The following is a 26,453-nucleotide window of genomic DNA, read 5'->3' on the forward strand; positions in this document are numbered from 1 at the left end:
GATCACCGCATGTTGATCAATAAGTGTAGACAAGCCCTCAGGCACCGAGGCTATGTAGTGGTGTGCGGGTGAACTGCCCTCAGTTCCTTCTCTACTGCCTCGGCCTAGAGCGTACTTGGCCTTCTGTTTTTATTGCAGTTAGGTAGATTATTGTTGTAGGTTAGTGTTTAGAATTTACTACAGTTAGTTAATTTTTAGGTGTGAGGATTGTCTTTCTTTTCCTCCAGGCAACTTGTCTTCTCTTGGCGGGGCATTACTGGCTCACCAGGCTTCAAATGCTGCCTGTCTTGCTGGGAGGCTATACCGATAAGCAATGGGCACTCCAAATGTGTCTGTTGCCTGGGGCAGTCCCATGTCTCTTAGGAGTGTTTCTTTTGCTTGGCACTTAAGTCCAGAGCAAGGAAGAACAGGGAGATAAAGCTCAGTCTGTTAGCCATAGAACGATCTCTTCAACCCATCCTCTGAGCTAGATCAGGAGATTCTCCCCTCTCCCCCATATATCCATCCCCAGACAGATCTGGCACCCTGTCAGCCTCTGGGCATGCTTGCCTAAGCAAGAGAAGTCTTTGGAGCCCACTGGGAAGACTCCCAGAAAGAGAACCATGGACTCCCACTCTAAGGAGCAAGATCCCTGTCCTCCGGTACCAACATGACTGTGAAGCCCCAGAGCTCCCAGAACAAGAAGCATGGCTCCGATAGCGTACTGGTACCCTCCACCAGTAAGGAAGGCAAGCACAGGATACCATCAAGTTCTGCCTCGCCATCAGTACCTATGCATCCCACTTGGCCATTGGTGCCATCATGCGCCTTAAGCCAGCTTTCGGTACCAATGCAAGCAGCTAAGCCAGGGGTGCCTGTGCAAGCCATACCCTCGGTACTAAGGAAGCAACAGCGCCAGACATCTACAGTTCCAGCGGTATGCCCATCATTGTCAGGACTGTCGGCTTCAGCTACAGCGACCTCACTTATGGCATCGGTACTGGGGTCCTTTCTAATACCACAGAAATTCTGATACTCGAGGGAACTCTTGGTGTCGGATGAACCAGAGTCCATCAGAGTTGTTGACAGGTACTGAGCATCTCTCGGTACCAACAGCGTGGTCTCTGAGCGGCCATCCTGTGGCACAGGGCTCTCTTCCATCTTCAACAGCTGCCTCACTCCCCCCATGGGAGGATATGGAGGAAGACAACTTCCAAATGGTCTCTTTGACTTCAGTGATGGGTTTTCCTACATACCCATTTGGGAATCTGCTTTCGGTCAGTTGCAGGGAGGATGTTGTGGGTCACCAAGGGAAATGGAACCAGCCTTGCATGCTAATCCTGCTTTCTTATGGAGCACTGCAATGGCTATATTGGGACCCATGGGCTGACTGTCAGTAGCAATGTACCAAACCACTGGTACAGTCCCTCAGGGAGACCAGGGTTTCATATCTTCCCCTCCCTATCGACCACCCCCACAGCAGGAGACATTTGAGGAGCAGGAGAGTAGGGCAGATAAAGAAGCAACTCCTCAGACTCCCATTTCATTGTTGTTGCAGGATGAGGCCTTTATGCCTCCACCACCTTCCATGGCCAACGACTTCAGGCAGCTTCAGGACCTCATTAGAAGGGTAGCAGACACTCAGCAGATCACTCTGGAGGAAGTCAAGGATCTGCAACACAAACTGCTGAATACTTTGCAGTCAGCTACACCCTCCAGAGTGGTGCTACCTATTAATGAGACTCTCCTCACCTGGCTAAGATGGTGTGGCAAGCACCTGCCACTATTCCACCAATGTGCAAAAAGGTGGATAAGAAACACTGTGTGCTTAAGGATTCTGACCACCACCTAACTCCCTAGTGGTGGATGCGGTGAATGAACAGGATAGGTGGCACTTTTCAAGATCTACCCTCATGACAAGGATCAAAAGTGGCTGGATCTCTTTGGATGAAATTCGTACTTGTCCTCAACCCTGCAGTTCTGGATCACAAACTATTAGGTGGTCATATCCAAATACTACTTTACTAATTACAACAGGCTTGCAGCCTTTACTGAAAGCTGGCACACAACTTAGAGAAGCAATTCCAGTCCATAGTTATGGAGTTATTCTCTCCAAATGTCCCTATATGTTGTAGGCACTGCTGCCAGATCTATCGCCACAGCGAGGTAGTTATGCTCGGATGTCATGACTCCAACTTTCAGGGTTTCCAAGAGAGGCTCAAAACACAGTAGAGGACTTCTCCTTTGATGGTCATAAGCTCTTCTCAGAGACAATGTTCCTGCACATCTTGAAGGGCTCCAGGGCTGCCCTGTGTTCCCTAGGCATTGGACACGCCTACAAGCAAGAAACGTTTCAGTAGTTTCAGAGAGCCCAGAGGTCATGGCCTGTTGAGTTCTTGGGGTACCTTAGACCTTGGGAAGGTTTTAGAAAGGAGGAGAGATTTCAGAGGAATAGAGCTGCTCAACTGCCTTCCACCACCACCCAGGCATCATTAAACAGCAGTTTTGATAGGTTGGTCACGGGTTCAAATCCTCCCACTCCTGGATGTACAGTGGGGCCTTTTAGCCCACTTCTCTCCCTTTGGGGACTACCTTGTCCATTTTCACCTGGAACCACAGACTAGTGGGTCTTGGAGCTGATAACATTGAGCTATACCATCCATTTTATGTCACTCTCTCCCTTCCACTCCCCTTCCCATCCCTCTTCAGGGATCCCTCTCATGAGCTTCTGTTGAAGCAAGAGGTGGACTCTCTCCTCTGACAGGAGCAGTAGAACTGGTCCCCTTCCCTTCTATTCAAAATATTTCCTAGTGCCAAGGAAGGACAGAGGTTGGAGGCCGATTGTAGATCGAAGACTGTTGAACAAGCTTGTAAAGCCTCAGAAATTCAGGCTGGTGATTCCGGCAACTATAATTCCTTTACTGGATGAAGGGGATTGCTTTTTGGCCCTCGACCTACAAGACGCCTACTTTCCATATAACTATATGCCCACTGCACAGGAAATACCTACTATTCGCCATGGGCCAAGATCATTTCCGGTATCAAGTACTCTCCTTCAGCCTCTCCTCGGCCTCAAGGATGTTTTCGAAGGTTCTAGCGGTCGTGGTTGCCTGCTGCAGGAAGTGATCCTGATCTTCCCATACCTTCACGACTGGTTACTCACCGGCTGCTCCTTTGAGGCAGTGTTGGCTTCCACCCACATGGCTCTTGCTCTGTTCCAGGTGTTGGGCCTTCAGCTGAAAATAAAGAAATCCATGCTGGTACCAGTACAAAGGATACAGTTTATAGGGTTGTACTTGGATTCATTGACAGCCAAAGTATACCTCCCTTTAGACAGATTTATGATCTTGTCAAGTCTGGCAGAACATTTCAGAGGACCACAATAAGGAATTGTCTTCAACTCTTGGGCCATATGGTAGCTTACACCCTTGTGGCCAATCACACAAGGCAGTGCCTCCGCTGCTTCCAGGATTGGTTCAGAACAACTGGCTCTTTGAAGACACACCTTGGACCGGCAGGTGATGGTCCCCTTGCATATAAAGAACTCCCTAAATTGGTGGAAGAAGCAACTTCACATCTGTGCGAGCGTCCCTTTCTGTCACCCAGCCCAATCAGTGACTCTCTAACTGACGCATCCCTGTTATATTGGGGAGCCCACCTAGAGACACTTATGGTTCAGGGCAGATGGACAGACCAAGAGGCTAGTCTCCACATCAAACTATTGGCAATCAGGGCAGCCAGGAACACTTGCTTCCATTTCCTGCCGCTCATCAGGGGCAAGGCAATCAGGGTCATGACTGACGGCCCATCCTTTACCTCCTTCAACTGTGTCTGTCCGTCAGTCAAACTCCTGACCATGCCTCATCTCCTGTCTCATGATGCGGGTTGCGCATATCGCCCCAACCTAGCAGTTCTGTGCCTCAGGGTGTGGCTCCTGGGTGGTTCTGGGGAATAGAGGCTTCCTGCTTTATGAAGGTACAGCTGGTCTTTGTTAAAGAGTAGAAAACATCGGCCCACACTACCTACCTGCAACAACGGAAGAGGTTTGTTCACTGGTGTGGTCGTTGTTACCTCTAGCCTGGATTGGTTCCCCTTTCCCTCCTCCTAGATTACCTGCTGGATCTGAAGACATCTGGGTGATCCATCAGTTCAGTCAAGGTATACCTAGCTCCCACATTAGACACCCCACTCCATCCTTGGACCTCAACCCTGGTTCTGAACCACTTCATGAGACCTCCATTTGAACCAATGGCAACCTGCTCCCTACTTCATTTATCTGTGAAGAGGGCCTTCCTAGTTGCCATCATGTTGACTCATAGGATGAGATTGGAGCTGATGAGATTGGAGCCTTGATGGCAGATCCTCTCCCACCCTTCCCCCCAGTGTAATGAACTTTAATGATACGGTCTCTTTATGCCACATTTTGAGTTCCTACCAAAGGGTACATCAGATTTTTATCTTAACCAGTCTATCCATCTACTACCATAGCAGTATTTTTTCCCGAAACATCATCCTTCTCAGCTGGAATTCTATTTTCATAATCTGGACATTTGAAGGGCCTAGTGCTGCTTAGTCCTACCCAGATAGAAGTTTAGGAGATTACCTAGACTTTTCATCTCCTTTGCAGATAAATCCAGTTGGGCTCCTAGCTTTGCTCAGACTTTTGAGATGGATATTGGGATGTATCTTTCCCTGTTACGAGTCTGCAAGTTGTCACATATCTTCCACCCCTTGTGGATCTGGTGATACCATGAAGTCTCTAATTTTGCTTCCAATTCCATCCATTATGTTTCTGCCCTACCTTTGTTTTCCCTGAAAATATGATCTGACTGGAAATAACAGTTGTCTGTCTTCTGTGTCTTTCCTTAGACCAGTGATACTCAGACTGAGGCTCGCAAGCTGCAAGTGGCTCTTTAATGTGTGTCCTGCAACTTTGTAGCACATGATAGTAAAACAGTGTGATTTAATTAACCAATCAGGATGCTTTTATGATGTTAAGCAATTGTAATTGGTCAGTCATTTTGCTGTGAGAATTATATTTTTATATATATAAAGTAAATGAAACCGTGAATTCATACTACTGCGGTTCTTTTGGGTAAAGTTAATCGCTAATTTGGCTCCTTGAACCACTGAGGGCTGAGTGTCACTGCCCTGACCAATACAAGTTACATTCATCTCATAAAAGGTATGTGAGGCTCACAAGAGCATAGGGATGTTAATTATGCTGCAGAATACATTCATTCCAACCAGTTCCTCAATTTTTTTTAGCCATACTTTTATTTTAAAAATATAAATAGTTTAAATATATAAATAAATAAATATAGATGTGACCGTCTCCATTCCCACAATCAGGATAAGTTTGACAATGCACAAAGAAAATAACAATTGCAAAATATTTTTCCTCTCCACCTGTGTCCAGCCTCTAATATATTTCTTAGCTTTTGGATGAGACTCTGCACACAGTACGTGAAGTACATTCATATAGTTCTGTAGCTTCTTTCCTCTTCAGAGCATTTTAAACAATCAGCCCCACCCGCTGAAGTGTATGGTATAATCCCCATTTTACCGACAGCAAACTGAGTCACATAAGTTGACTTGAAAAGGGTCACAAAGTCCGTATCAGAGTTTAAACTTGAGGTCAGATGGTTTCTTGGTCCCAGTTCGCTGTTTCACCCAAACTTCTCAAATGTTCATAGTAAAATGTTTGTCGCCTAGTTTTTCATCCTCGCTGTGAGCTTATGAATATATTGAAAACATCTCTGCCCTTCTTCTCTGACAATCTCCCAGGCACAGGTGCTGTATTTCTTCTCCTTAAGAAAATCTTGGATCCTCTGGAAGTATTTCTTCAGTCTCAGAATGTTGCTCCCTCCCTTTGCATGTAGGCATGCCTCGAGGCGCTCAGTCTGCAGAGCGAGCCCATTTAGGAACCTCTCCACTTTTCTTCTTTCCCAGCCAGTTTGGGGTAGGTTCCTGCTAAAGATGCCAAAGAGCTGCTGGAGAATTTCATGGACAGACATCTGGGCTTGTTGTAGAAATTTGGGCTTCAGAATCTTCTCAGGAAACTGGAAGGCTGTCTTGTCTTCCAGACACTCCAAAGGAAACTTCCCACCCATGTTTTGCAGCAGTTGTAGACTGTACCAGTTAAATTTGCTTTGCTGGTGACGAAGCAGGTTACAGTCCAGCGACATGACTCCAGCGGGGAACAGCAATACCAGGCAAATCTGCCACAGGCATCCTTGAGACTTGGTAGCCATGATGATAACGTTTCACAAGGCTTATGCCAAAGTACTTGTAGCTTGTTAGATGTCTGCGGTCTACTGTGCATGCCTTCCATGTCCCTGAATTTATTTGGTGGGATGTTTTTCCTTTCATCATTTTCTGGTTCTCTAAAATTTCCCTATTTTCATTTTCACTTTCCAACTGCTGACTTAAGTGTCTTCTGACGCTTCTATACCAATGTCCATATTTTCCCCCAGGGATGTTAAACATCTCCTCTCTGCGCAGCACTATTAGAGGCCCTGGATATTTGACCTCTGCCCTTTGTGTGCTCTGTGCAGCATGTACTGCTAAACTACATTCTGAAATATTTAAACAGCTCAGGCATTAGGGTTCTTAATCATAGTCATATAGCATAAAGTGCTGAAGCTCTCAGATCTGAATGAGTCAGTTCTCTTTGACTGTAGAACCACAATTATTTTCAACTCCTGAACTTCCAGAATTTTCCATACAGTTTTGTTCTTTTTTTTAATAGGAAATCTGAATTCTTTCAGGCATGTGACATAGACCTAGGATTGCAGCCTTCCTACCTGTCAGACTCTCAAGCTGAGCAGGGTTACATGGGATTGGTATTTGAATTCCAGATCTTTGAAGAGATTTGAGGGCTTTGTACGGAGCGCTGCTGGTGATTCAGTAGTTGTCAGGTTCATCCCTAGGCATTAGAAGAGCTTGCTTGGAGGAGGCCCCTTAGTGGAAAGAATGTAATTATTACTCTCGTGGAAAATGTGGTGGCCTGTCTAGGGTTCACTGGGGGCCCAGTCTGGTCACTGTGATCCACCGTTGGTGGTGTGCTTCCCTTGGAGTCTCTGCCGCACCAGTGTCTGAGTGTATATGTAATGTCTCAGGGTCATTGTACTGTTGGCAGTGCTGCCTTTCAGATGAGTTGCAAAACCAATGTCTTGACCATTTGAGATCGTTACAAATCCTGAAGTAACATCTACAATGGATTGAGGTGATATCCTTTGGTTTTTGGCCAAATTCTGAATGAGGCAGTTACGTTCTACCTCTGTAAATTCCTACTTTTAAATTGAAATATGTTTAATAGTAGGCTGGTAGTACACAGTATGAACATATAATCAAGGTAGTCCAGGGAGATTTACTTTGTAGATAAAGGACCACTGTCAGGTGTTTCAGGCTCTAAATTGTAGGCTTTCTTTTTAAATGTCTTATAAAATGTATTGTATGTAGTGTTGTTGTAGACATATTAGTCCCAGGAAAGTAGAGAGAGAAGGTGGTTCACGTCCAACTTCTCTTGGTGAGAGAAAGGAGCTTACACAGTGAAAGTTTTTCTTTCACCAACAGAAGTTGGTCCAATAAAAGATATTATCTCACTGTCCTTATCTTCATAAAATATACTGAGTACAGTACAACCCCATGTATCTGACCCTTCATTATCCAGCTCTCCGTATTAACGGAACAACCAGCACATGTAGGTCTAGAAGTAGGAGATCTCTCCTGTAGCCGCTAGATGGCGCTGCAGCCTTGCACTTTCCCAATCTCTGGATTATCGGAATTTTTGATGATCCAATCTGGCCCTGGTCCCAGTAAGATCTGATAAACGGAGGTCTGCTGAATTTAACTTCTTAAAAACTAATCCCAAACAAAGAGCTTCATGTGGCATTTGCAGCCCAAGCTTTGCTGCAGTGTGACAGTTCATGAGCTCTAGAAAGTGAAACTGACGAAAACAAAAGTGAAATTGATGGCTCACTGTAGAAACTTGGGAAGGGGAAAAGTGAACAATCATCATAGATGATGAAAAGTAAATTATTTTTAAAATTCTTTTTCTAAATCAAGCATATTGGAAACATAAATAAGAATTTGTATTAAAATGGATGAGGTTTAAGCTACTGTAATAATGTCCTTTTAAAGAGCACATTTGTAAACTAGACATAATGGGAGCAACTGAGGGGAGACGGTTCCCAGCCCTCACCAGTCAAACGGTTGTTACACAGTGAGATTGTGGATAACTCACAGATCCCTGCAGTAATAGCAACCCAAGAAGACTACAATGCATTATATTGGAGTAAATGGCTTAGTGTGGTTTAGGTTTTTGCTTTTGTGTGAGTCATTCAGTTAAATGTCTAGATTAGAAAGAGGAGCAATGCAGTAAAAACTATATACCTGTTTTTCATCATCTATGAGCATTAGCATAATGAACTCCTGCCAAGCCTGGAGGGGGTTGGGGGGGTTCCTCTCTGGAGTTCCACCTTGGTACAACTCCCTGGGATAAGAGCGGTGATGGTAAACTTTCGGGCCAGCAAGACTAGCAGAGGGGAGGCAAGCAATTCCGTGCCCCTGACTTTCCTAACCATTCCTACAGTTTTGGAGCACTAAGTCTAGACATAGGGCTGCTCCAACCAGCTCTGAATGTGCCCCTTCTCCATACCCGCCTACATATCTCCAGTATGCATACGAAGGTTTCTCTCTAATATCTTGCGGGATTGGTGGGGTCAGATGCCATTGGAATAAGTTTATCATGATTCCTTTAATAGTCACTGATGTAGCATCAGACCAGCTTTCCCCAGATTAGGTAGCATTGCTCCATTATTTACCTACTAAACTGCTCTGTCTTCTTGGGTAACTGCATTGCTGCTCCATATCTGTGTTTGAGCCCTTTGTGTAACCTTGATATCAGACCTGTAGGGTCTGTGTTTTGTGATCGCGTGGACTTGGCTCTCATCAATGGCACATCAAATGCCACATTTTGTGGGGCCAAGAACATAATGCCTGAACTGTTTTTAAGAACAAAAACACGTGCCCCCCTCAGTCTCATGTGGGTGAATGTGGATTTGCTTTGCAAAAAACTCACACTTTCCTTGTGGGATATTTGTCTGTGCTGTTTCTCTTGTGACTGTTTTCATGGGGCAAGTGGGGGGGGAAGGAGAATCTGGATTTTCCTGTAATTGGCGTGAAAGACAATGGGATGTAACATCCTTCCCAACTGTATTCCACAGAGGTGCCCTCATATAGGGGTGTGTGTGTGTGTGTGTATTTGTTGTCCACCTCATCTAGGAAGGTGACTGTCCCCAAGGGATATCTGGAATGTAAGTTCTGACCTAGCACCTTTCAGATTTCCCTTGAAACTCTGTATCTGTTGTTTCTCTTGGAGAGAGACGGTTAGGGTAAATATCACTTTAATTTGACATAATCCGTTGGGATTTTAGCAGAGGATTTGATAGTCTCTCATTAAAGTTAATACATAATAGCTTGGAAATGACACTCTCACATGGGATTACAAACTGGAAGATTGGTAAGCAAAGGATAATGATAAATAGCAATGGATCTAATTGCAGGAAGGTGTCCAGTTGGTACTATAGGGCTCTATTAAATTCTGTCTTATTGAGTGTTCCTCAGAGATGGAGAAGAGGGTATGGAGAGCATGTTCATGACAGTCACAAATGATACAAAATTAGGAGGTGCTCGGAGCTCAACTGAGGACAGATGTGTGTGATCCAAAGGAACACAGAGATTAGAAATGTGGAGAAAAATCCTTTCCCAGCATCAATAAGTACAAGATGATATATTGGGGAGGGTGACGGGGGTGTGTGGGAATAATCTGAAGCAAATCTATTCAGTGGCAAGAAGGGGCATGTCAAGCTGTAATACTGAAGGGCAGGTTTAGGGGTGAGGAGGACAAGGAGGCATGAAGTCTGAGAGCAAAACAGCCTAATGGAGTTTTGGGTTACATATACATAGGCATTTTGTAGGTACGATGGGGGAAATGGAGGAGCATCTGGAAGCAGCTGTTTAACTTTAGTCTGGGGAAAGGAAAAAGTTTCTCTCTTTCTGTGGGAACACGGTACAGTGGGGTGGGTGGAGGGCTTTTTGGGTGGATGGTGAGAGTGCAGGTTGGCTGAGAAACCTGGAATGGGGCTGCTGGTGGGGTTGTTATGGAGGGGCAGAGAGTTGGGAAAAATTGTAATTTACACAGTGCTTCTTGGGTGTCTTTCTGCTTGTGGGTCCTGTCTTTAGATTATAAACTGTCTGGGGCAGGGATCAGCTTCTATTCTGAGTCTGTGTGACACCTAGCGCAAAGGGGTCCTGACTCTTTAGGTGCTACTGTAATAGAACATCTAAATTAAACATCTAAAAAAAGATGTATTAGAATTGGACAAGGTTCAGAAAAGGGCAACAGAAAGGATTAGGGGTATGGAATGGCTTCCGTATGAGGAGAGATTGATAAGATTGGGACTGTTCAGCTTGGAAAAGAGACAGCTAAGGGGAGATATGATTGAGGTCTATAAAATCATGACTGGTGTAGAGAAAATAGATAAGGAAGTGTTGTTTACTACTTCTCATAACACAAGAACTAGGGGTCACCAAATGAAATTAATAGGCAGCAGGTTTAAAACAAATAAAAGGAAGTATTTCTTCACACAACGCACAATCAACCTGTGGAACTCCTTGCCAGAGGATGTTGTGAAGGCCGAGACCATAATAGGGTTAAAAAAAAGAACTAGATAAATTCATGGAGGATAGGTCCATCGATGGCTATTAGCCAGGATGGGTGGGAATGGTGTCCCTAGCCTCTGTTTGCCAGAAACTGGGAATGAGCGACAGGGGATAGATCACTTGATGATTCCCTGTTCTGTTCATTCCCTCTGGGGCACCTGGCATTGGCCATTGTTGGAAGACAGGACACTGGGCTAGATGCACCTTTGGTCTGACCCAGTAGGGCCATTCTTACATTCTTATATCCTCCATCTGGGGTGGTAACACTCTGATTGTGCCCCTCTAGCAACTCCCTCACTGGTCATTTTAATATACGTTTGCACCATTTCGTAGGTAATGTCTGGGGTTTTCTACAGCAGTGCTTGTGTTACAGAGCTGGAATGCTTGTCGCCAGCTGAGAATCATAGAATATCAGGGTTGGAAGGGACCCCTGAAGGTCATCTAGTCCAACCTCCTGCTCGAAGCAGGACCAATTCCCAGTTAAATCATCCCAGCCAGGGCTTTGTCAAGCCTGACCTTAAAAACCTCTAAGGAAGGAGATTCTATCACCTCCCTAGGTAACGCATTCCAGTGTTTCACCACCCTCTTAGTGAACAAGTTTTTCCTAATATCCAATCTAAACCTCCCCCACTGCAACTTGAGACCATTACTCCTTGTTCTGTCATCTGCTACCATTGAGAACAGTCTAGAGCCATCCTCTTTGGAACCCCCTTTCAGGTAGTTGAAAGCAGCTATCAAATCCCCCCTCATTCTTCTCTTCTGCAGGCTAAACAATCCCAGCTCCCTCAGCCTCTCCTCATAAGTCATGTGTTCTAGACCCCTAATCATTTTTGTTGCCCTTTGCTGGACTCTCTCCAATTTATCCACATCCTTCTTGTAGTGTGGGGCCCAAAACTGGACACAGTACTCCAGATGAGGCCTCACCAATGTCGAATAGAGGGGAACGATCACGTCCCTCGATCTGCTCGCTATGCCCCTACTTATACATCCCAAAATGCCATTGGCCTTCTTGGCAACAAGGGCACACTGCTGACTCATATCCAGCTTCTCGTCCACTGTAACCCCTAGGTCCTTTTCCGCAGAACTGCTGCCTAGCCACTCTGTCCTTAGTCTGTAGCGGTGCCTGGGATTCTTCTGTCCGAAGTGCAGGACCCTGCACTTATCCTTATTGAACCTCATGAGATTTCTTTTGGCCCAATCCTCCAATTTGTCTAGGTCCTTCTGTATCCTATCCCTCCCCTCCAGCGTATCTACCACTCCTCCCAGTTTAGTATCATCCGCAAATTTGCTGAGAGTGCAATCCACACCATCCTCCAGATCATTTATGAAGATATTGAACAAAACCGAATGGTTTTTAAAGAGAAATCATTACATGTGTTTAAGAAACAGGCATTCTGTAGAGCTGGGGATTCAGGGGCTGCCACACCAAAACTTCAACTCTGCCACAGCCTGCCTGGATAAGATTCTGTCCATGCATCCCTGATTTTGCATATTTGGCAGGAGGGAAAAATAAACCCATTCACCCATCCCAGTGTTGCTGGGAATCTTCTGCTTTCATGAACCTTTGCATGCACATAAGGCAGCATTCATAAAACAGGCTGGCTCTGTTATGCATTTGAGTATTAATAAATATTGTCTTTTTCAGGATTATTATGGAATTACATTCCCTGCTCCTGCAACCTTGACAGGCAGAGATGGGAGCCTTGCTAACAACCCATACTCAGGTTAGTAGTAATTCAAGATGGGGATGATGGTTGAATAGAAGCATTGGTTTCTGAACGTAGGGCATGCTGCTATGGCCAAAGGAGCAATCCTGGCCTCCTCTCTGCAGGCAGCTGAGCCGGCCAGTCCAAACTCGTTAGACAAGAGCAGGAATCATAAGTGGCAACATTTCAGCTTCTGACAGTGGATTTCCTTAAGATGTTAACAGGAATATTCAGCCAATATCTACTCCATACACAAGTCCTATCATGTGAAAGAGGGATTTAACTTCCGAATTGTAGTCCATCCCAAAGCTAATACAAGGTTGTTCCTTGCGGTGCTGTGTCTGGGTTTAGATGACTCAACTGCTAGAACTCTTTCTACTGGGAAAGTATCTGCAGCTAATAACTCCCATTCTTGGTATTCAGCCTCCTTTGCTCAGCGTCAATCTGTTACTCTTGGTTAGACCCTTTCAGACCTCTCTAAATGCCTTTCTGACTTCATTCCATTCCATAGTTATTGTTTGTATTGTGGTAGCACCTACAGGATCTCTGCCTCCACACCCCCAGAAATTGATGAGTACACTGCCTTGGAAGCTGTCCCCAGGACACTAGTGTGGTTAGGTTTCTTGTTCAGATTGCCTAGTGCTACTAGAAGGCCTCTTGTGGGCTAATAATCAAATTTCCCTTCCTACGTCTTTAATTAGTTGGCTTCAGATGCAAGCCTGGCTTTCCTGACCTTTATCTACTGTCTCCAGACCTCTGGTGCTGTGAAGAACCAGAGATCTAATTGGTCATGCTTGGCAAATAGAGACTTGCATGTTTTTGTCAAAGGCCCTCATTCCTTTAGCCCAGGAGATGTTGCTAGCCAGGTTAACTTCTGGGAGAGTGGTACTTTAACCCAATTAACAGTTTGCTGTTTGGCCACTCAGAGCTTATGCTTATAGTACATTTAATGCAATGATCTAACATTCAGTGACTGAATCCCCCTGTGCAACAGGTAAGGATTGTTATCTCCATTTTGTCAGCGGGATAACTGAGGCACAAAGGGTTCTCTGTTGCCCAGGGTCACACAATGAGTTGATGGAATGGAACCCACGAGTCCTGGCTCTCAGTCCCTGCTTTCACCACTAAACTCTCACATCCTCTTGATTGTAGCACAAGCCCAGCCCCTGATAGTTTTTGCCAGTGCTGGAGAGCTGAGAAAGCAAAGGATGGGAAAGGACCCTCCTGAAACAGTTGATGGCTTTTCTTGCAGGTGATGTAACAAAATTTGGCCGCGGGGATTCTGCCTCCCCTGCTCCCGCCACCACCTTGGCCCAGCCGCAGCAGAATCAGACGCAGACTCACCACACCACTCAGCAGCCCTTCCTAAACCCTACGCTGCCCCCAGGATACAGCTACACGGGCTTACCATATTACGCCAGCGTACCAGGAGTACCCAGTGCATTCCAGTATGGGCCCACCATGTTTGTAAGTCATGGGAACTAAACCTTACACTACTAGCTGCCCTCTTTGTGCTTCTCTAGCTTTGCCTAGTGCAGTCCTGGCCCTTTAAAGTTCCCCCTATCCTGCAGGGCATTTCTGGTGAAATGAGGCTCAGCTTCCATCTGGAACTTCTTCTTTTGTATGGCAACTTGGCAAGCAACATTAAAGCTTGACATCCAAGTTTGTCATCCACTCTGTGCCTTCCGTGTAGAATGTCAGTGTCCACGCAGGACTAGAGGAACGTTAAAGGGCCAGGACTGTAATATTCTAACTTTATGTAGGCAATGGTGAGTGGTATAGAGCTTCAGCAGAGATTGTTGATCAGTGTCAAAAATTCTTTGGGGCAAGGGGGGTGAAGGTGATGGTTCATCCAGGAGTTACAAATTTGAGCCCAATAGCATTACAGCAGCCCCTGATGGCTGCTGGAAAGGGAGGCAGAAGCTGAGTCAGTGTACTGGGAGAGGCTGGAGAAATCAGTTAGGGGGAAGAGGCTATGGGACACCAATGGGAGACTGGGAGGCAAGGGGTTCCCGGGGGGGGGGGGAGGAGGAGGAGGTAGAGGGAGAGGTGCAGACAGTCTGTACAGGGCTTGGATCCAGGCTTTGTACATTTTTATTATAGAAAATAAATACCAGGCTCCCTGAGTTATGGGGCTGTAATCCCACCAGTGTGTTTGGGTGACTCCGGTTTGTGATCTCCAGACTCTTGAGGAAATTCATTGTTCACTGTGGTTTTATAAATATATAAAACATGCATGTTTCTTGGGGTGGAGATTACCTAACAATTACAGAGCAAAGTTATCATGTATCCAAGCTTGGAAGTTACTGTCCTCATTTTACAAGAGGGGTAAACTGAGACAGAGAAGCTGTGTCTCTCTCACAAGGCTATACTGCAGTCAGGGTGGGAAGTTGGAGTAGAACTCATGGGTCCTGGCTCCCAGTCCTGCACTAGATCTCACTGCTCTGAGGTACTGCGAAAGGAACTGGGAATTTCCTGGCACTTTAAAGTCTTCTATTTCACAGCTGGGAGATGCAGTGCAGGGCTGCCAGCAGAGACATGGGATGACCTTCCCCACTAGATGGCAGTGGAAACTGGCTTTTATGCTGTTTTCTAACTGAGAATGCCTTTTGCCTCCAGGTACCTCCAGCATCAGCCAAGCAGCATGGCGTCAATTTGAACACTGCTTCCACCCCGTTTCAGCAGGCAAGTGGTTATGGACAACATGGTTATGGAGCAGGTAAGGTTACTCCAATGGACAGTGCAACTGTGCCATTTAATTTAATGTCCTCAGAGCTGCTTGCTCATGGTAGCACTATGTCTTGTCCACGTTGGCAGGCTATGATGACTTAACGCAGGGAACAGCGGCTGGAGACTACAGCAAAGGAGGCTACAGTGGATCATCTCAAGCACAAAACAAATCTGCTGGCACTGGACCTGGGAAAGGTAACAAATAAAGGGATCTGAGGTGCACATAAGCACTTCAGATCAGGGATCTTGCAGGGCAAACTTCCAGTATTCCCAGTGTCAGGTCAGCATGACGACCAGCTCTCAAATGGGGTGAGTCCCAAGCTGTTTCTCCATCTCTCATGTTCAAAATGCTTTTAATGTTCCAAACGTTCCTTCTAAGCCAACAGCTGAATTTGTGTAAGGAGGTGAGTGGCTGAAGTCCAGCTTTGTTCAGTTACCCAGAGGAGAAACAGCAAAGTGTTACCTCTGCCAGCTGGAAGCTAAAGTTCGCATGTGGTGGAGGCATAGTGGCACTCCACCAACGCTAGGTCCCTGATCCCAGAGCAGCTGTCTCTTTGCTGAAATGGTTACCACTTAGATCATGAATGTTATTTACATTCATGACTAGGCTCCAGAATCAACACCCTTTGAGGTGAAGGGGCAAGTATCAGCTCTCTGAGTTAGTGTTTCAGGCTCTCCGGAGACTCCATCACTGATAGCATCCATTCATACCTGGAATGCTTTCTTTGCATACCACAAGGGCTAGAACATTGATTTGTTTTATATGAAACCTTAAATTCTGCAGATGCTAGTGGGACCACTTGAGAAATGTACACTGACCACCTGGCAACAACTAATCCAACCCTGACTTAAGTAAATACTGGCCAGAAAAATCTTCCTCAGACCAGCTGCTCAGTACCTATATCCTCAGCCTTGTTATTCACATGTCTGAGAGCAGTGGAAACCCCGCCAGCCCAATCCTTTCATTCATCGGCCAGAGACCTTGATCTTTGTTTCTTGCGTAAGTGAAACAGCTCAAGTTGTGAGCCCTGATTCTAGTTCACACTGGGAATGAACGGCCAGCCTCCCAGCTGGTGATCCCCAACTTGGTTCTGATCCTGCCACACTAGCTGGTTCAGCAACTGTGGACCGGGGAACCACACAGTGTCTTGTAGCGTGCACCCTAATTTGAGGGGAACGTTGACTTCTCTTGATCTAAATGAACGTTCAGTGCCCCTAGGTACTACCCAGCTCGGTGCCTTAGAAATGGTGATGTAGCTTGTGGATAGTGGGCACGGGCAGCGTACACCAGTGGTCTCACGCCTGATTTATGAAGGGAGCTCAGGAAATAGGCCTTTGCACTTTCTTTTGACTCCTAATGTGGGGAATTGTAGAGGGGCTGGGATGGCATGGGAGGAAACTGCACACCCCAGCCAAGAGTAGCCTCATTTGATATAGTGTGTTGGGGTGCTGACACAGAGGATGTAGGCAACAGCCAAGGGGCATTATGGGGCTCCCAGGAGCAAGGGAAAGAAAGGGTCAGGTTGGGTTGCCTTTGGCTCTTTCGTTGTCAGCGGCTTTTTGTTTTCCAGGTGTTTCTGTGACCTCAAGTAACACAGGTGTGCCTGATATCAGTGGCTCAGTCTATAACAAGACTCAGGTGAGGAGCTATGGCTCATTCTTTCTGAGAAGCATGAACATGCCCTCCTCCCTCCTGTGCCCAAGGGTAAAATTGTCAGTTCACTGGCCAGTGTCATTTCAGCAGGACTCGTCCTCCCAGGGAGCCTCTTGGCCGCTGGTGATTTCTCAGCCCTGTTCCAAGGGGTAATCCCAGACTCTGGCCTTTCTCCAGCACTCACTCACTCCGCTTGATTTTAAAGAGGACTTCCAAGTGTCTCATTTGACACCACTGCTCTTTTCCATCCTTGGCCTGCTCTTGCCATGCTGACTCATAACAAAGGCTGTTAATGTGGAAGCAAAGATTCCTGCATTGTTGCCTAACTTCGGTTGAGTCCCGAGATGCTGTTAAAATGCGATATCACAAATGTTTTAGGGCTGAATTGTCCTAAACACAGGGGCCATAGCATCGTCTCGAGAGAGGCTGGACTGTGTGGACAAACACAGATCTGTAATGATGGCCATGGACTTTCTCTGTTCCTTTTGAGCTGTGTGTGCATTGATCCCAGATCACTCCATCTTCCACCCAGTGCCGTTGTCTTGTGGCTGTTTGTGGTGCAGCTAGTCTCCCCTTGAAAAGCTGTGGAATAAATGGGGTTAAGTACTAATTCCCTATTCCACTCTCCGGAGCATAGAATCCCTACGCCATTTTGTAAGGGCATTGGGGTGGGGATCCATGTAGGTATTTCTGCCTACCTGGGATCTGCTCCTGCATTTCTGATGAGCGGGGCTGTACATACTTTGAACAAATGCACGTGGGCCTCAAATCTGCTGCTCAGCACCAGATGCGAGGGTTTGGGGACTTGAAGCAAAACTCCTGCTGTGATCTCTTCTGCCATTTTTACTGAGCAGCCCTGACTGGCTTAAATATTTCCTGACTTCGTTATGAGCAAATTGATTGCTAAGAACTAGTTGTTTTTTTTGCTGGTCCGCTGCATTGTATAGAATGTGCATGAATTTCCTGCCTGTGGGGAAGCCAAGAGGCCATCTTCTACTGTTAATAGGCACAATTTAGTGTCTGTCAATGGATCATTTACTCTTGAGTCACGGACAATTACTGCTTGTTTGTGGTATTACCCACAATGTATTAGGGACTTTCTAAACACTTAAGAATGGCTTCTGCTCTGAGGAGCTTGGAGTCTAAGGACAAACAAGTAGACAGGTCAGAGAAAGTGAAATCACAATGGGCAGTTGATAGCCAAGTCAGCCGATTCACTCCAGGCAGCACAGTAGCGTGCCTTTAAGAGGAAAGATAACACTTGATTGTAAATATCTAGCTAAAGTGCCGATGTGTATTAGATCTGGGTTTGTTTACTGGATTGGTAAAGAGTCAAAGTTCTCTTTGTTCAGGCAACTCTTGTCCTTGTTCGGTCACCCAAAGGACGCTGAGGAAAGTGTCTAACTGCTTCCCTGTTGCCTCCATGCAGACGTTTGACAAGCAGGGATTCCATGCTGGCACACCACCTCCTTTCAGCCTGCCATCTGCTCTTGGATCCACTGGGCCACTGAACCCTGGTGCTGCCCCAGGTTATGCTCCAGCCCCTTTCCTGCATATCCTGCCTGCACATCAGCAGCCTCATTCCCAGATGCTGCATCACCACCTTCAGCAAGATGGGCAGGTGAGTCTGTCAATCCCTGGTGCCTTTCTGAGGCTGCTGCTCAAAGTAACTCGATGACCATCAGCCAGAGAGCGTGTCCAAACTGATCCCACCCATCACAGGTACTCTGTCCTGTTCCTTTTGGCTCTGCCCATTGGCAGAGTACCTCGTTAGGTAATACAGACTAAGATGCCGTGTTCCCAAGAGGCTAACATGGCTTTGTGGCAGTGTTCCCCTTAGTGCACACAATCTCAGTGCAGAGACACGCAGCTCTAGGAGCCAGCAGAGACTGCCACTGTCCTTTCCTGGGCAGGTCATGGAGATGTTTACAACCATCGTAATTGTTCTGTGACAATAAAAGAAATACAGCTAGCAACAAAATAAGCGCCCCTCGCCAGCTCCCCTAGTATCTCTGGTGGTTCTGCATTCAGTTTCTCTGGCCAGTTCACTTCCCTTTATCTCTGTTAATGTCTCTTGAAAAATATGCAAAGTTCTGCTTTGAGTCTGAACATAACAAATTGTTTCCCTGTCCCTGGATGTGTCTGACATCTTACGCCTGTGTGCTCTGGTGTCCCAGCCCTCCCTGGGGGGACCTCCTTTGCCCACCCAACTTCTGACCATTTTCCTTCACTCTCCTTGTTTTTACATGCCTCTTCTAATTAGTTTTCTGCAGTGTGGCTTATTATCCAGAGAAATCATGGACTTAGTTCAGGTCATGCAGCTGGTCACATTCTTGATCTAGAGTTGGCTGGCATTGGAGTTAGCCACTTGGATGATTTTCCTGGATCATGGGCCAATCATTGTCTCCTGCTGTTTGAGTTTGGAGGGGTGGGGAATGTGTTTTGGTCCTCTGCCCTAAGAGACTCACGGAACTGGAGTGTTCCCAGAGGTCATTGAGGGAAGGCGGTCTTGTTCCTTTGACAGATTACTATTATCAATGATTAGGTTGGCTTTAATAAGTCTTTCCCCCCCTACCATCACCACAGTGACCCCAAGTGTCCTATGCCTCAGATTTGTCCTCCTAGGTTATCTTGGTTAACAGACGATCAGCAAGAGAGGAGATCGCTCGGGTGCTGGTTGGGAAAGTCTCAAGCTGACTGCATCAAAGATTTTTAAAAAGATCTTTTATTGTGAGTGGTCAGGAAGCAGAGTGGGAGAGGGGTCTCTGCTTCACCCAGGCTGTCAGCTGACTTGTTTCAGGTCGTGGACAGTTTGGTTAATCTTAGTTCTTCTCGGCTGAGTTGAGTTCCTCCTCTTCTGAGGAAACCGCTAGTTGCTCTGTGGTGAAAGTCACCTAGATTGGGGCTGAGTTGTCTGTGTTCTGGAAGGCAGGACGGTATCTTGGCAGCAGGGGACAAATGCTGCAGCATCTCTGCTTGAGTGTCTGCCCATAATGTATGTTGAAGTGCTGAGAGAACTCTGACATCACAACCTGTGCTCTGGGCCCATGTCCCTCCTGACTCCTAAAGGCCAGTGCTAGTGGAGATTGGTGTTTTCCAAGCAGATATGAGATGGCCTGACGTCCAGTTACATCACGTGACACAGCCAGAATGGCGGTCATCCAGAGTCGACTCTTCCCTTTGGGGTTCAGGTTGTTGTAAAGGTTGTGGCAAAACGCTTCTCAGAGCATCCAGATGCTTTGATTCCATTGACCTGTAGAAAGCTGGGTACTGGCCGTGCCCTCACTGTGCAGTTTCAAGGAATCTCTTCCCTGCAGCACACTATCACTCCCAGCTAATCACTTAAGCCATCTCCTTGCTGCAGCACACAAGAAAATTTTCTGGCTGAAAAGAGGCAGCGAGGTGGTTGGCTGACTTGTCCCAGATGGGGCAAGCCTTGTGGAAATGAGCTTACTCAGCACTTCTGCCATGTGTTCCTGGTGGGATTCACTTTGGCTGTTTGTGGATTGTGTTGAGGCCTGGGGCAGCGTGATACTGGAATTCCCAACTCTTCCCCCAAAGTGGGGCCAAGGGACACCATTTCCCTGCTTTAACAGAGATTTTGCTGCTTTTAAAGGCCATCCCCAGGGCTGCTGAGAGGATGGATGGGGCAGGCAGGTCTTTTACTGCTCCAAGGTAATAAATGCAGTGTGCTCCCTGAGGCTTCAGGATTAGGGATCCAGCCACGGTGGCTTCTGATCTGAACATGTGCTCCCTTTTCATTTCTTTCCAGGGTGGATCTGGCCAGCGCAATCAGCCAAGCACCATGCAGCAAAAGTCTCAGGCTACCAAAACCGCCTATGGCACTTCTCCATACTGGACAAACTAAAACCGAAACAAGGAAGGGGGAAGGCAGGGGAAGACTGAAAGAAGAAAAAGCCGATGCCCATTCCTGGAACTATTAGGAGAAAAAGTAACTGCTCAGCCAAACGTCTGTGTGGGGAGAGCTGCAGCCAGCCATCCTTCTGTGGCTCTCGCCCGCTCCCTCTTTGAGTTGCTGTTGTATGTAATATATTTATGTATGTATTTGTAAATGTAATAGAGCCTACATGTGGTTTCTGCATCTTTGCAGCCTGTTTTATTTTCTTTGTAGGGAGAATTAATTATTCACTTCCATTCTGCATCAAGGCATCTTCCTTTTTTTTTTTTTTTTTTTAAAGCTCTGTGGGCTTTATAATCTGTCAAGAGAAAAACTGTGCCGTTTCGGTGAAGAAGGAGCCCATTTATTTAACGTAGTTCCTAGTTCAGGCAGATGGGAAGGCCTGGCCCAAAAGACAAATCCAGGGTTCTGTCTCCTGTTGGTTTGATTTTTTTCTTTCAGATGTAGCTGTTACGGTTTGCGGGCCCTCTCCCTTCTTTTGTCCCCTGCCTCCCCCCATCGCCTCTGGTGGGGAAGACGAACTCTCGTGGGCAGTTTTGTTACCATGGCCACGAGCTGCAGCATCATCTTTTTATTTCACAATTTTTAAATAAATAAAAAAAAATTGACAGGTTTTTTTTTTTGTTTCTCTAGCAAGAGACTTTGGATGGCTCAGTCAGCGTGTCCTGGAACCTCCTTTGCATCATTAGAGGCAAAACTATGTAGCGGTTTCTTAAATAAAAGTATAAGCTGTGTCTTGTACCTCTTCTTGCCCCAAGCCACCCTGCCCAGGATACCCAGAGCTAATGGATGGAAACTTCATTACCCCTCCCCACTTCTTCTTCTTTTTTTTTTTTTTAAAAGACTGAAGGAGGAAGCTCTTGGTCCTTCCTGTCCTGCACCAGTACGGTGAATGTTTTAGAAGTTTCATTTCTTTTTAGCCCTTACTCCACCTAATAATAAAGATCTGAGCGTATAACTGGTGTTTGCTGTCTCCATTAACAAAGACTCGAGGAGCTTTCTAAACCCCTTCCCATTCTCTCTCCTGCAGACAGTGGGATGAGACCATCAGCGTGGGCAAGGGGTTTTTGGGAGAAGGGGTGTCTGTGCCTTCAAAGGCACTACCGGCTGTTTAGAATTGGGTAGCAAGCTGGATCTCCGCTAGTTAAGCCAAGTGGATGTAAAGGGAGTTCTGAGGGGTGCATGGTGTGATCTGTGCACCTCATCCTGGAGCTATTTAGCTAGCTGGAGCCTCTTACGCTACAGCCCTGTGCAGTGGAAATAGCGTCTTCATTGTATGACCTCCAGGCTGGTCCTCTCCTCCGCTGCCTACTGCCCCAGAAGTTGGGCTTTTATTAAAAAAAAAAAAAAAAAAAAAAGCAGCCGGTGTCCAGGGATCAATCTTCCTTTCGGCAGAGGGACAAATGCAAAAGTGGCCCCATGCAACAGCACGTGTAGTGATAGTCTGGCAGCTCGAGCCAGTTTGAATGCGCTAGAGGCAGCGGTAAGGAAGGGTGGAGAAGAGCTGCCCTCCAGTGCTCTTTTAAAGAAAGAAAAGGACGTTGTGGCTGAAGTTCAAGGGAAAGGTGAAGTCACCAGAAATGTGACTGGCTCCTTTCACAGTGGGGATCAGTACTGGCATCTTTCGCCTATTCTAGGGTGTGGAAGAACAGACTCCTCTGACCCACAGTCTGATGCCTGCCCTAATGTTGCCTTCAGCTCAGAACTACAGCCAGCAGAGGCTGCTATGGTACAGGTAGAGGCTTGCCTTAGATTGAATAGGGCCAGAGTAAGCAATGAATTCAGAAGACTTAAAATGCCAGCAGGTTATCTTAGAAAATGGTTGGCAGCCCAAATGTGTCAGCTCTGGTCCCGTTTGTGAGCACAAACGCCCTGTCAAGGTTTAGCTGCAAATCCCCAGAGGTGGTTTGAAGTGGGCCTTTGCCTGTGTGCTAAAAGCCACTAATGAACTCCATTGGGGGTGTTTTGCTAACAGCTGGTTTAGGAAGTCCCTAGGGCCCCATGTGTAACTGAGGAATGACACTTGGGGTTTTCATGCTGGCTTCAATTGGATCATCTCTGATTTATGTACTGCTAGAGGGCACTAAGTGCAAGCTGCTCCTTTTGGAGTGGAATTCAGGGCAGCACAGAACCACCCACACCCCAAGTTCCTTTGCAGGACACCTTTAAAGCTTCCCTGTGGGAAGGAAATGGGTCAGTTTTCTTGCCAGGTGCCTCAGGCTGAGGAAGAGGTAATGAATCTGTGGCAGATTGCCATATTTGGGGTTGGGAAGGAATTTTCCTCCAGGGCAGATTGGAAGAGGCCCTGGAAGTTTTTCACCTTCCTCTGTAGCATGGGGCACGGGTCACTTGCTGGAGGATTCTCTGCTCCTTGAAGTCTTTAAACCAAGATTTGAGGACTTCAATAGCTCAGACATAGGTGAGAGGTTTATCACAGGAGTGGGTGGGTGACCTTAATATCTATGAATCTTCTTTAGGGAAAATGGGAATATTTTAAACAATTTTGGGGTCCAAACTTTTCAAAGGCTACTCAAGCCTGAAAACTGCTTTTACTTTGGCTTTTCTGCATCTCTTTCTAGCAAGAAGCAGAAATCAGTCTTGGTGGTAGGAAAGACTTTCTGGACTTTTAATAGAGTACCCAGAGAATGGTAAACACTAGCCACATCCCTTTTTTTTTTTTTTTTTGGGGGGAGGGGGGGGAGTTAAAGCTAGCCATGCGATATTCTCTTTGAACTTTGAGGCCTTGGAGAAGATTTTGAAGTATGTTTTTTTCCCTCATGAGGTATGTGGCCAGTCAAAGTTAAGCAGGGGTCTTAGGGCTCTAGGGGAGGTGCATACAGGTAACCTTGACACCACTACTCTGCTCCCAGTTGGAAATTTACCCTCCAGCAGGCCAGCATGTTCTCTAAGCACCATTTACAATGTATTGGACGGTTTTGAGCTGTAGGCCCTCTAGGGGGTGGGGAAAGTTTCACACTTCGGTAAACTTACTTGGCGAGAGCCCTAGGAGAGCAAACCTGGTCTATTACTGGTACAACCACAGAATCATTTAAGAGTTGGCAACCTAGGCACAATGAGTGAGGAGAGGTGTCACTGATTGTATTTACTGACCAAATTAAAGGCAGGGGCTGGAAAGAGGACCAGTCTGTGACTCAGCATGGTTTAATAGATTTCTGAAGTGGGGCTATGTATTGACCAGCTTCTACCAGGAAGGGTCAAGCCTTCCCTTTTCAAAAGTGTGAGATGCTTTTAATCTACTTCCTTGGTTTGTACCAGCTCACATTTTAGAGCTACCTGGCATTAAGACTGCCTCTTTCATTGATTAGCTGGCTCTGGGTAGACAGAAACCAGCTTTGCCAGCAGTGTGGATAGTCATCACATGTATAACTCAGCTACTAATTGCTACAGGTAGTTTCTCATGGTCTGTCTACACTGCAATTGAACACTTAAGAGCCTATTTAATTGCAGGGTAGATGTTTGCTGGGTCCTAGACTGGGCTGAGTGTCTACGCTGCAAGTAAAAACCCACAGCTAGCCTATGCCACCTGGCTCAGGTTCACAGGGCTGTGTAATTGCAGTGTAGACGTCCCCTCAGAGTTGAGATGGAACCTGCTGCCTTTCATTACTTCTCTACCTGAATACTGGAAAGCACCAGCAACAGCTGTACCACTGAGCTGCCTTGTTAGTGTCCAGTCTACATCTCCTTGCAGAACAGGCTTCATTGCCCTTTGAGGCTGAGCTCTGGAGAAAGGGGGGTTGGGCAGGTCACCTAGAAAACAGAACAAAGGCCCTGCAGTCCTTTCTGGGAAGTAGCACTCATCTGCAATCCTTTATGGGTTCTGCATTGACAGCAAGTACCACGGCCTCCTCAGGGTGTTGTGAGCTGGAGATCTGCACTTTCTTCACACCTGCAGCCCTCATCCCTCTGTGCTACTCTTGTCAGTTCCAGCTGGAGGAGTAACAGGCCCTGCAGCAGCTTGAACCTGTGCAGAAATAAACAAGCACCCTTCCTGGGGCAGGCAGACTCAACTCTGTTTTGCACCACCCTAGCTGTCTACTCTGTGATTTCTCTATTGTCTAACATCCTACTAAGAGTTGTGGTGCCTGCCCAGCAGTGGGAGGGGCTTGCTACTTGCCAGTGACTTGTCCCTCTCTGTCCACAGGCAGCCAGCTTCCCCCATCATGCAGTAGGCGAGGTGGAGCTTCACCACTGAGCAGTGCCCGAGGTACGGTTGGTAGGAAGTATATTTCAACAGGGGTGATTCAGGGGCCTTCAGCCCCATGAAAATACAATGAGCAGCTTATTTATCTGCATTCAAGCACTTTACTGTATTTTCAGCTGGCTGAAGACCCCTGAATAACCCCCATTGAAATATACTTGAGTGGATTTAGGATTCACATTTCCAGGTAGGCCTAGGGATGCAGCCTGTACAGGCAAGGCCTTCTCTTCCATTACATCAACCTAAATTATTCTGTCACCATAAGCCTAGCGTCCAGAAGAATTTGTAAAGGTGTGAAACTTAAGCTTATGAAGCTGAAACACTAAGAGGGTAAGTATCTTTTAGTTGCATAGTCCCCTGAAGTTAGGTTTGTTGTGGGGTCATTTCCCCTGTCCTATGGTGGTTTTTTCCAGGCACTGCCCCTGCCCAGGGAATGTTTGCCTCAGTAGGTCCACAGAGGTGCTCTAGGCAACACGCGAGTAACAAAAATGAAAGGAGAGCAGCATTACACAGAAGTGGTGGTTGAACAGTGGAATTTCAAGTTAGTGAAGACTGGATAGTCTCACACCCCTTTTTTTTGGTGTGGTTTTTCCAGTATACAAAATTCATACCTGCCTTTGGCAGATGTCCCCTGCATTATACAGCAGTATAGGAAATAGTTAAGTACTCCCTTAGCTTTGATATGTGTCCAGGGCAATGCAGTACACCTCTAGTAGCCAGCCCCTACCAGCAGTCATGCCAGGACCATCTTAACACAGCTCCACTCGCACTAAGGTGCAGCACGATCATTGATGGGAGAACTGATTGCTGAAACAAAGTTTACTACCATTCAGGGCCATTCACTGTTCCGTACGTTATTGTCTAGCAGTAGTTACACGTCATAGTGAGTGGGTATTCACTAGAGGGAAACATCAACTGGCACTGATCTAATTTTAGACCTATTGTAGCATTTGTTCATTCTAACATCAGCAAATACTAGTTATGGGGAAGGGGAATAGGGAGATTGAAGTTTAGGACACACCTGTCCATGAGGCCAGCCTTCTTCAACCAGGTCTTGGCTTACGAGCTCACAGGGTACAGGTCACTCCAGTAGCTGTTTTAAGTCCATTTCCACTATGCAAATAGCCATCAGGGTCTGCCATGACCACTTAAGCCAGGTTTCACTGTGGTCATGTTTTGCTCCTAATGAAATCAGCAGCAACACTTGTTACTTCAATGGGAACATGCTCAGGCACTGTATAAAGCAAGATACTTTTAGGCAATTGAGACACTGGATTAATTCCAGTGTAAGAAAAAACCTGGACACCCTCTATTAAAGTCCTCTCTCTTCTTTGTCATTTAAACTTACCCTTTTCACTTAGTTCTGCCTCAGTGTGGGGCTGGACCAGATGGCCTCGAGGTCCCTTCCAGCCCTACATTTCTATGAGTTTGTCAAGTATGCTAACTGTAGTTCACCAGTGACAGTTTCTCCATGTTGTGCTGGTCTTTCCTAAGACCATTCTTGGGGCAGGTAGGATT

At 46.4% G+C, this 26,453-nt stretch overlaps 2 protein-coding genes across 7 annotated transcripts in view; one reads left to right on the top strand and one right to left on the bottom strand.

The window, feature by feature from the left end:
* Positions 1–21,674, top strand: part of UBAP2 (ubiquitin associated protein 2) — a 133,120-nt gene extending 111,446 nt beyond the window's left edge. For 5 of the 6 annotated variants that reach the window (XM_077816609.1, XM_077816611.1, XM_077816612.1 and 2 more), the window contains 7 exons: positions 12,353–12,431; positions 13,666–13,880; positions 15,033–15,132; positions 15,231–15,338; positions 16,715–16,782; positions 18,227–18,418; positions 20,570–21,674. In XM_077816609.1, the coding sequence (XP_077672735.1) occupies positions 12,353–12,431; positions 13,666–13,880; positions 15,033–15,132; positions 15,231–15,338; positions 16,715–16,782; positions 18,227–18,418; positions 20,570–20,665 (858 nt within the window). In that variant the 3' untranslated portion in view covers positions 20,666–21,674. Of the gene's footprint in view, positions 1–12,352; positions 12,432–13,665; positions 13,881–15,032; positions 15,133–15,230; positions 15,453–16,714; positions 16,783–18,226; positions 18,419–20,569 lie in introns of those variants that run through there. The other variant, XR_013346103.1, reaches the window with a different exon arrangement.
* On the bottom strand, positions 5,320–6,312 carry LOC144265447 (interferon beta-like). The gene has a single exon (XM_077818090.1). The coding sequence runs from the start codon at positions 6,231–6,233 to the stop codon at positions 5,691–5,693; it is 543 nt and encodes a 180-aa protein (XP_077674216.1). The 5' UTR covers positions 6,234–6,312; the 3' UTR covers positions 5,320–5,690.
* Positions 21,675–26,453: the final 4,779 nt, after the last annotated feature.

The sequence above is a fragment of the Eretmochelys imbricata genome, chromosome 5 (assembly GCF_965152235.1).
Source record: "Eretmochelys imbricata isolate rEreImb1 chromosome 5, rEreImb1.hap1, whole genome shotgun sequence".
NCBI classification, from domain to species: domain Eukaryota; kingdom Metazoa; phylum Chordata; order Testudines; family Cheloniidae; genus Eretmochelys; species Eretmochelys imbricata.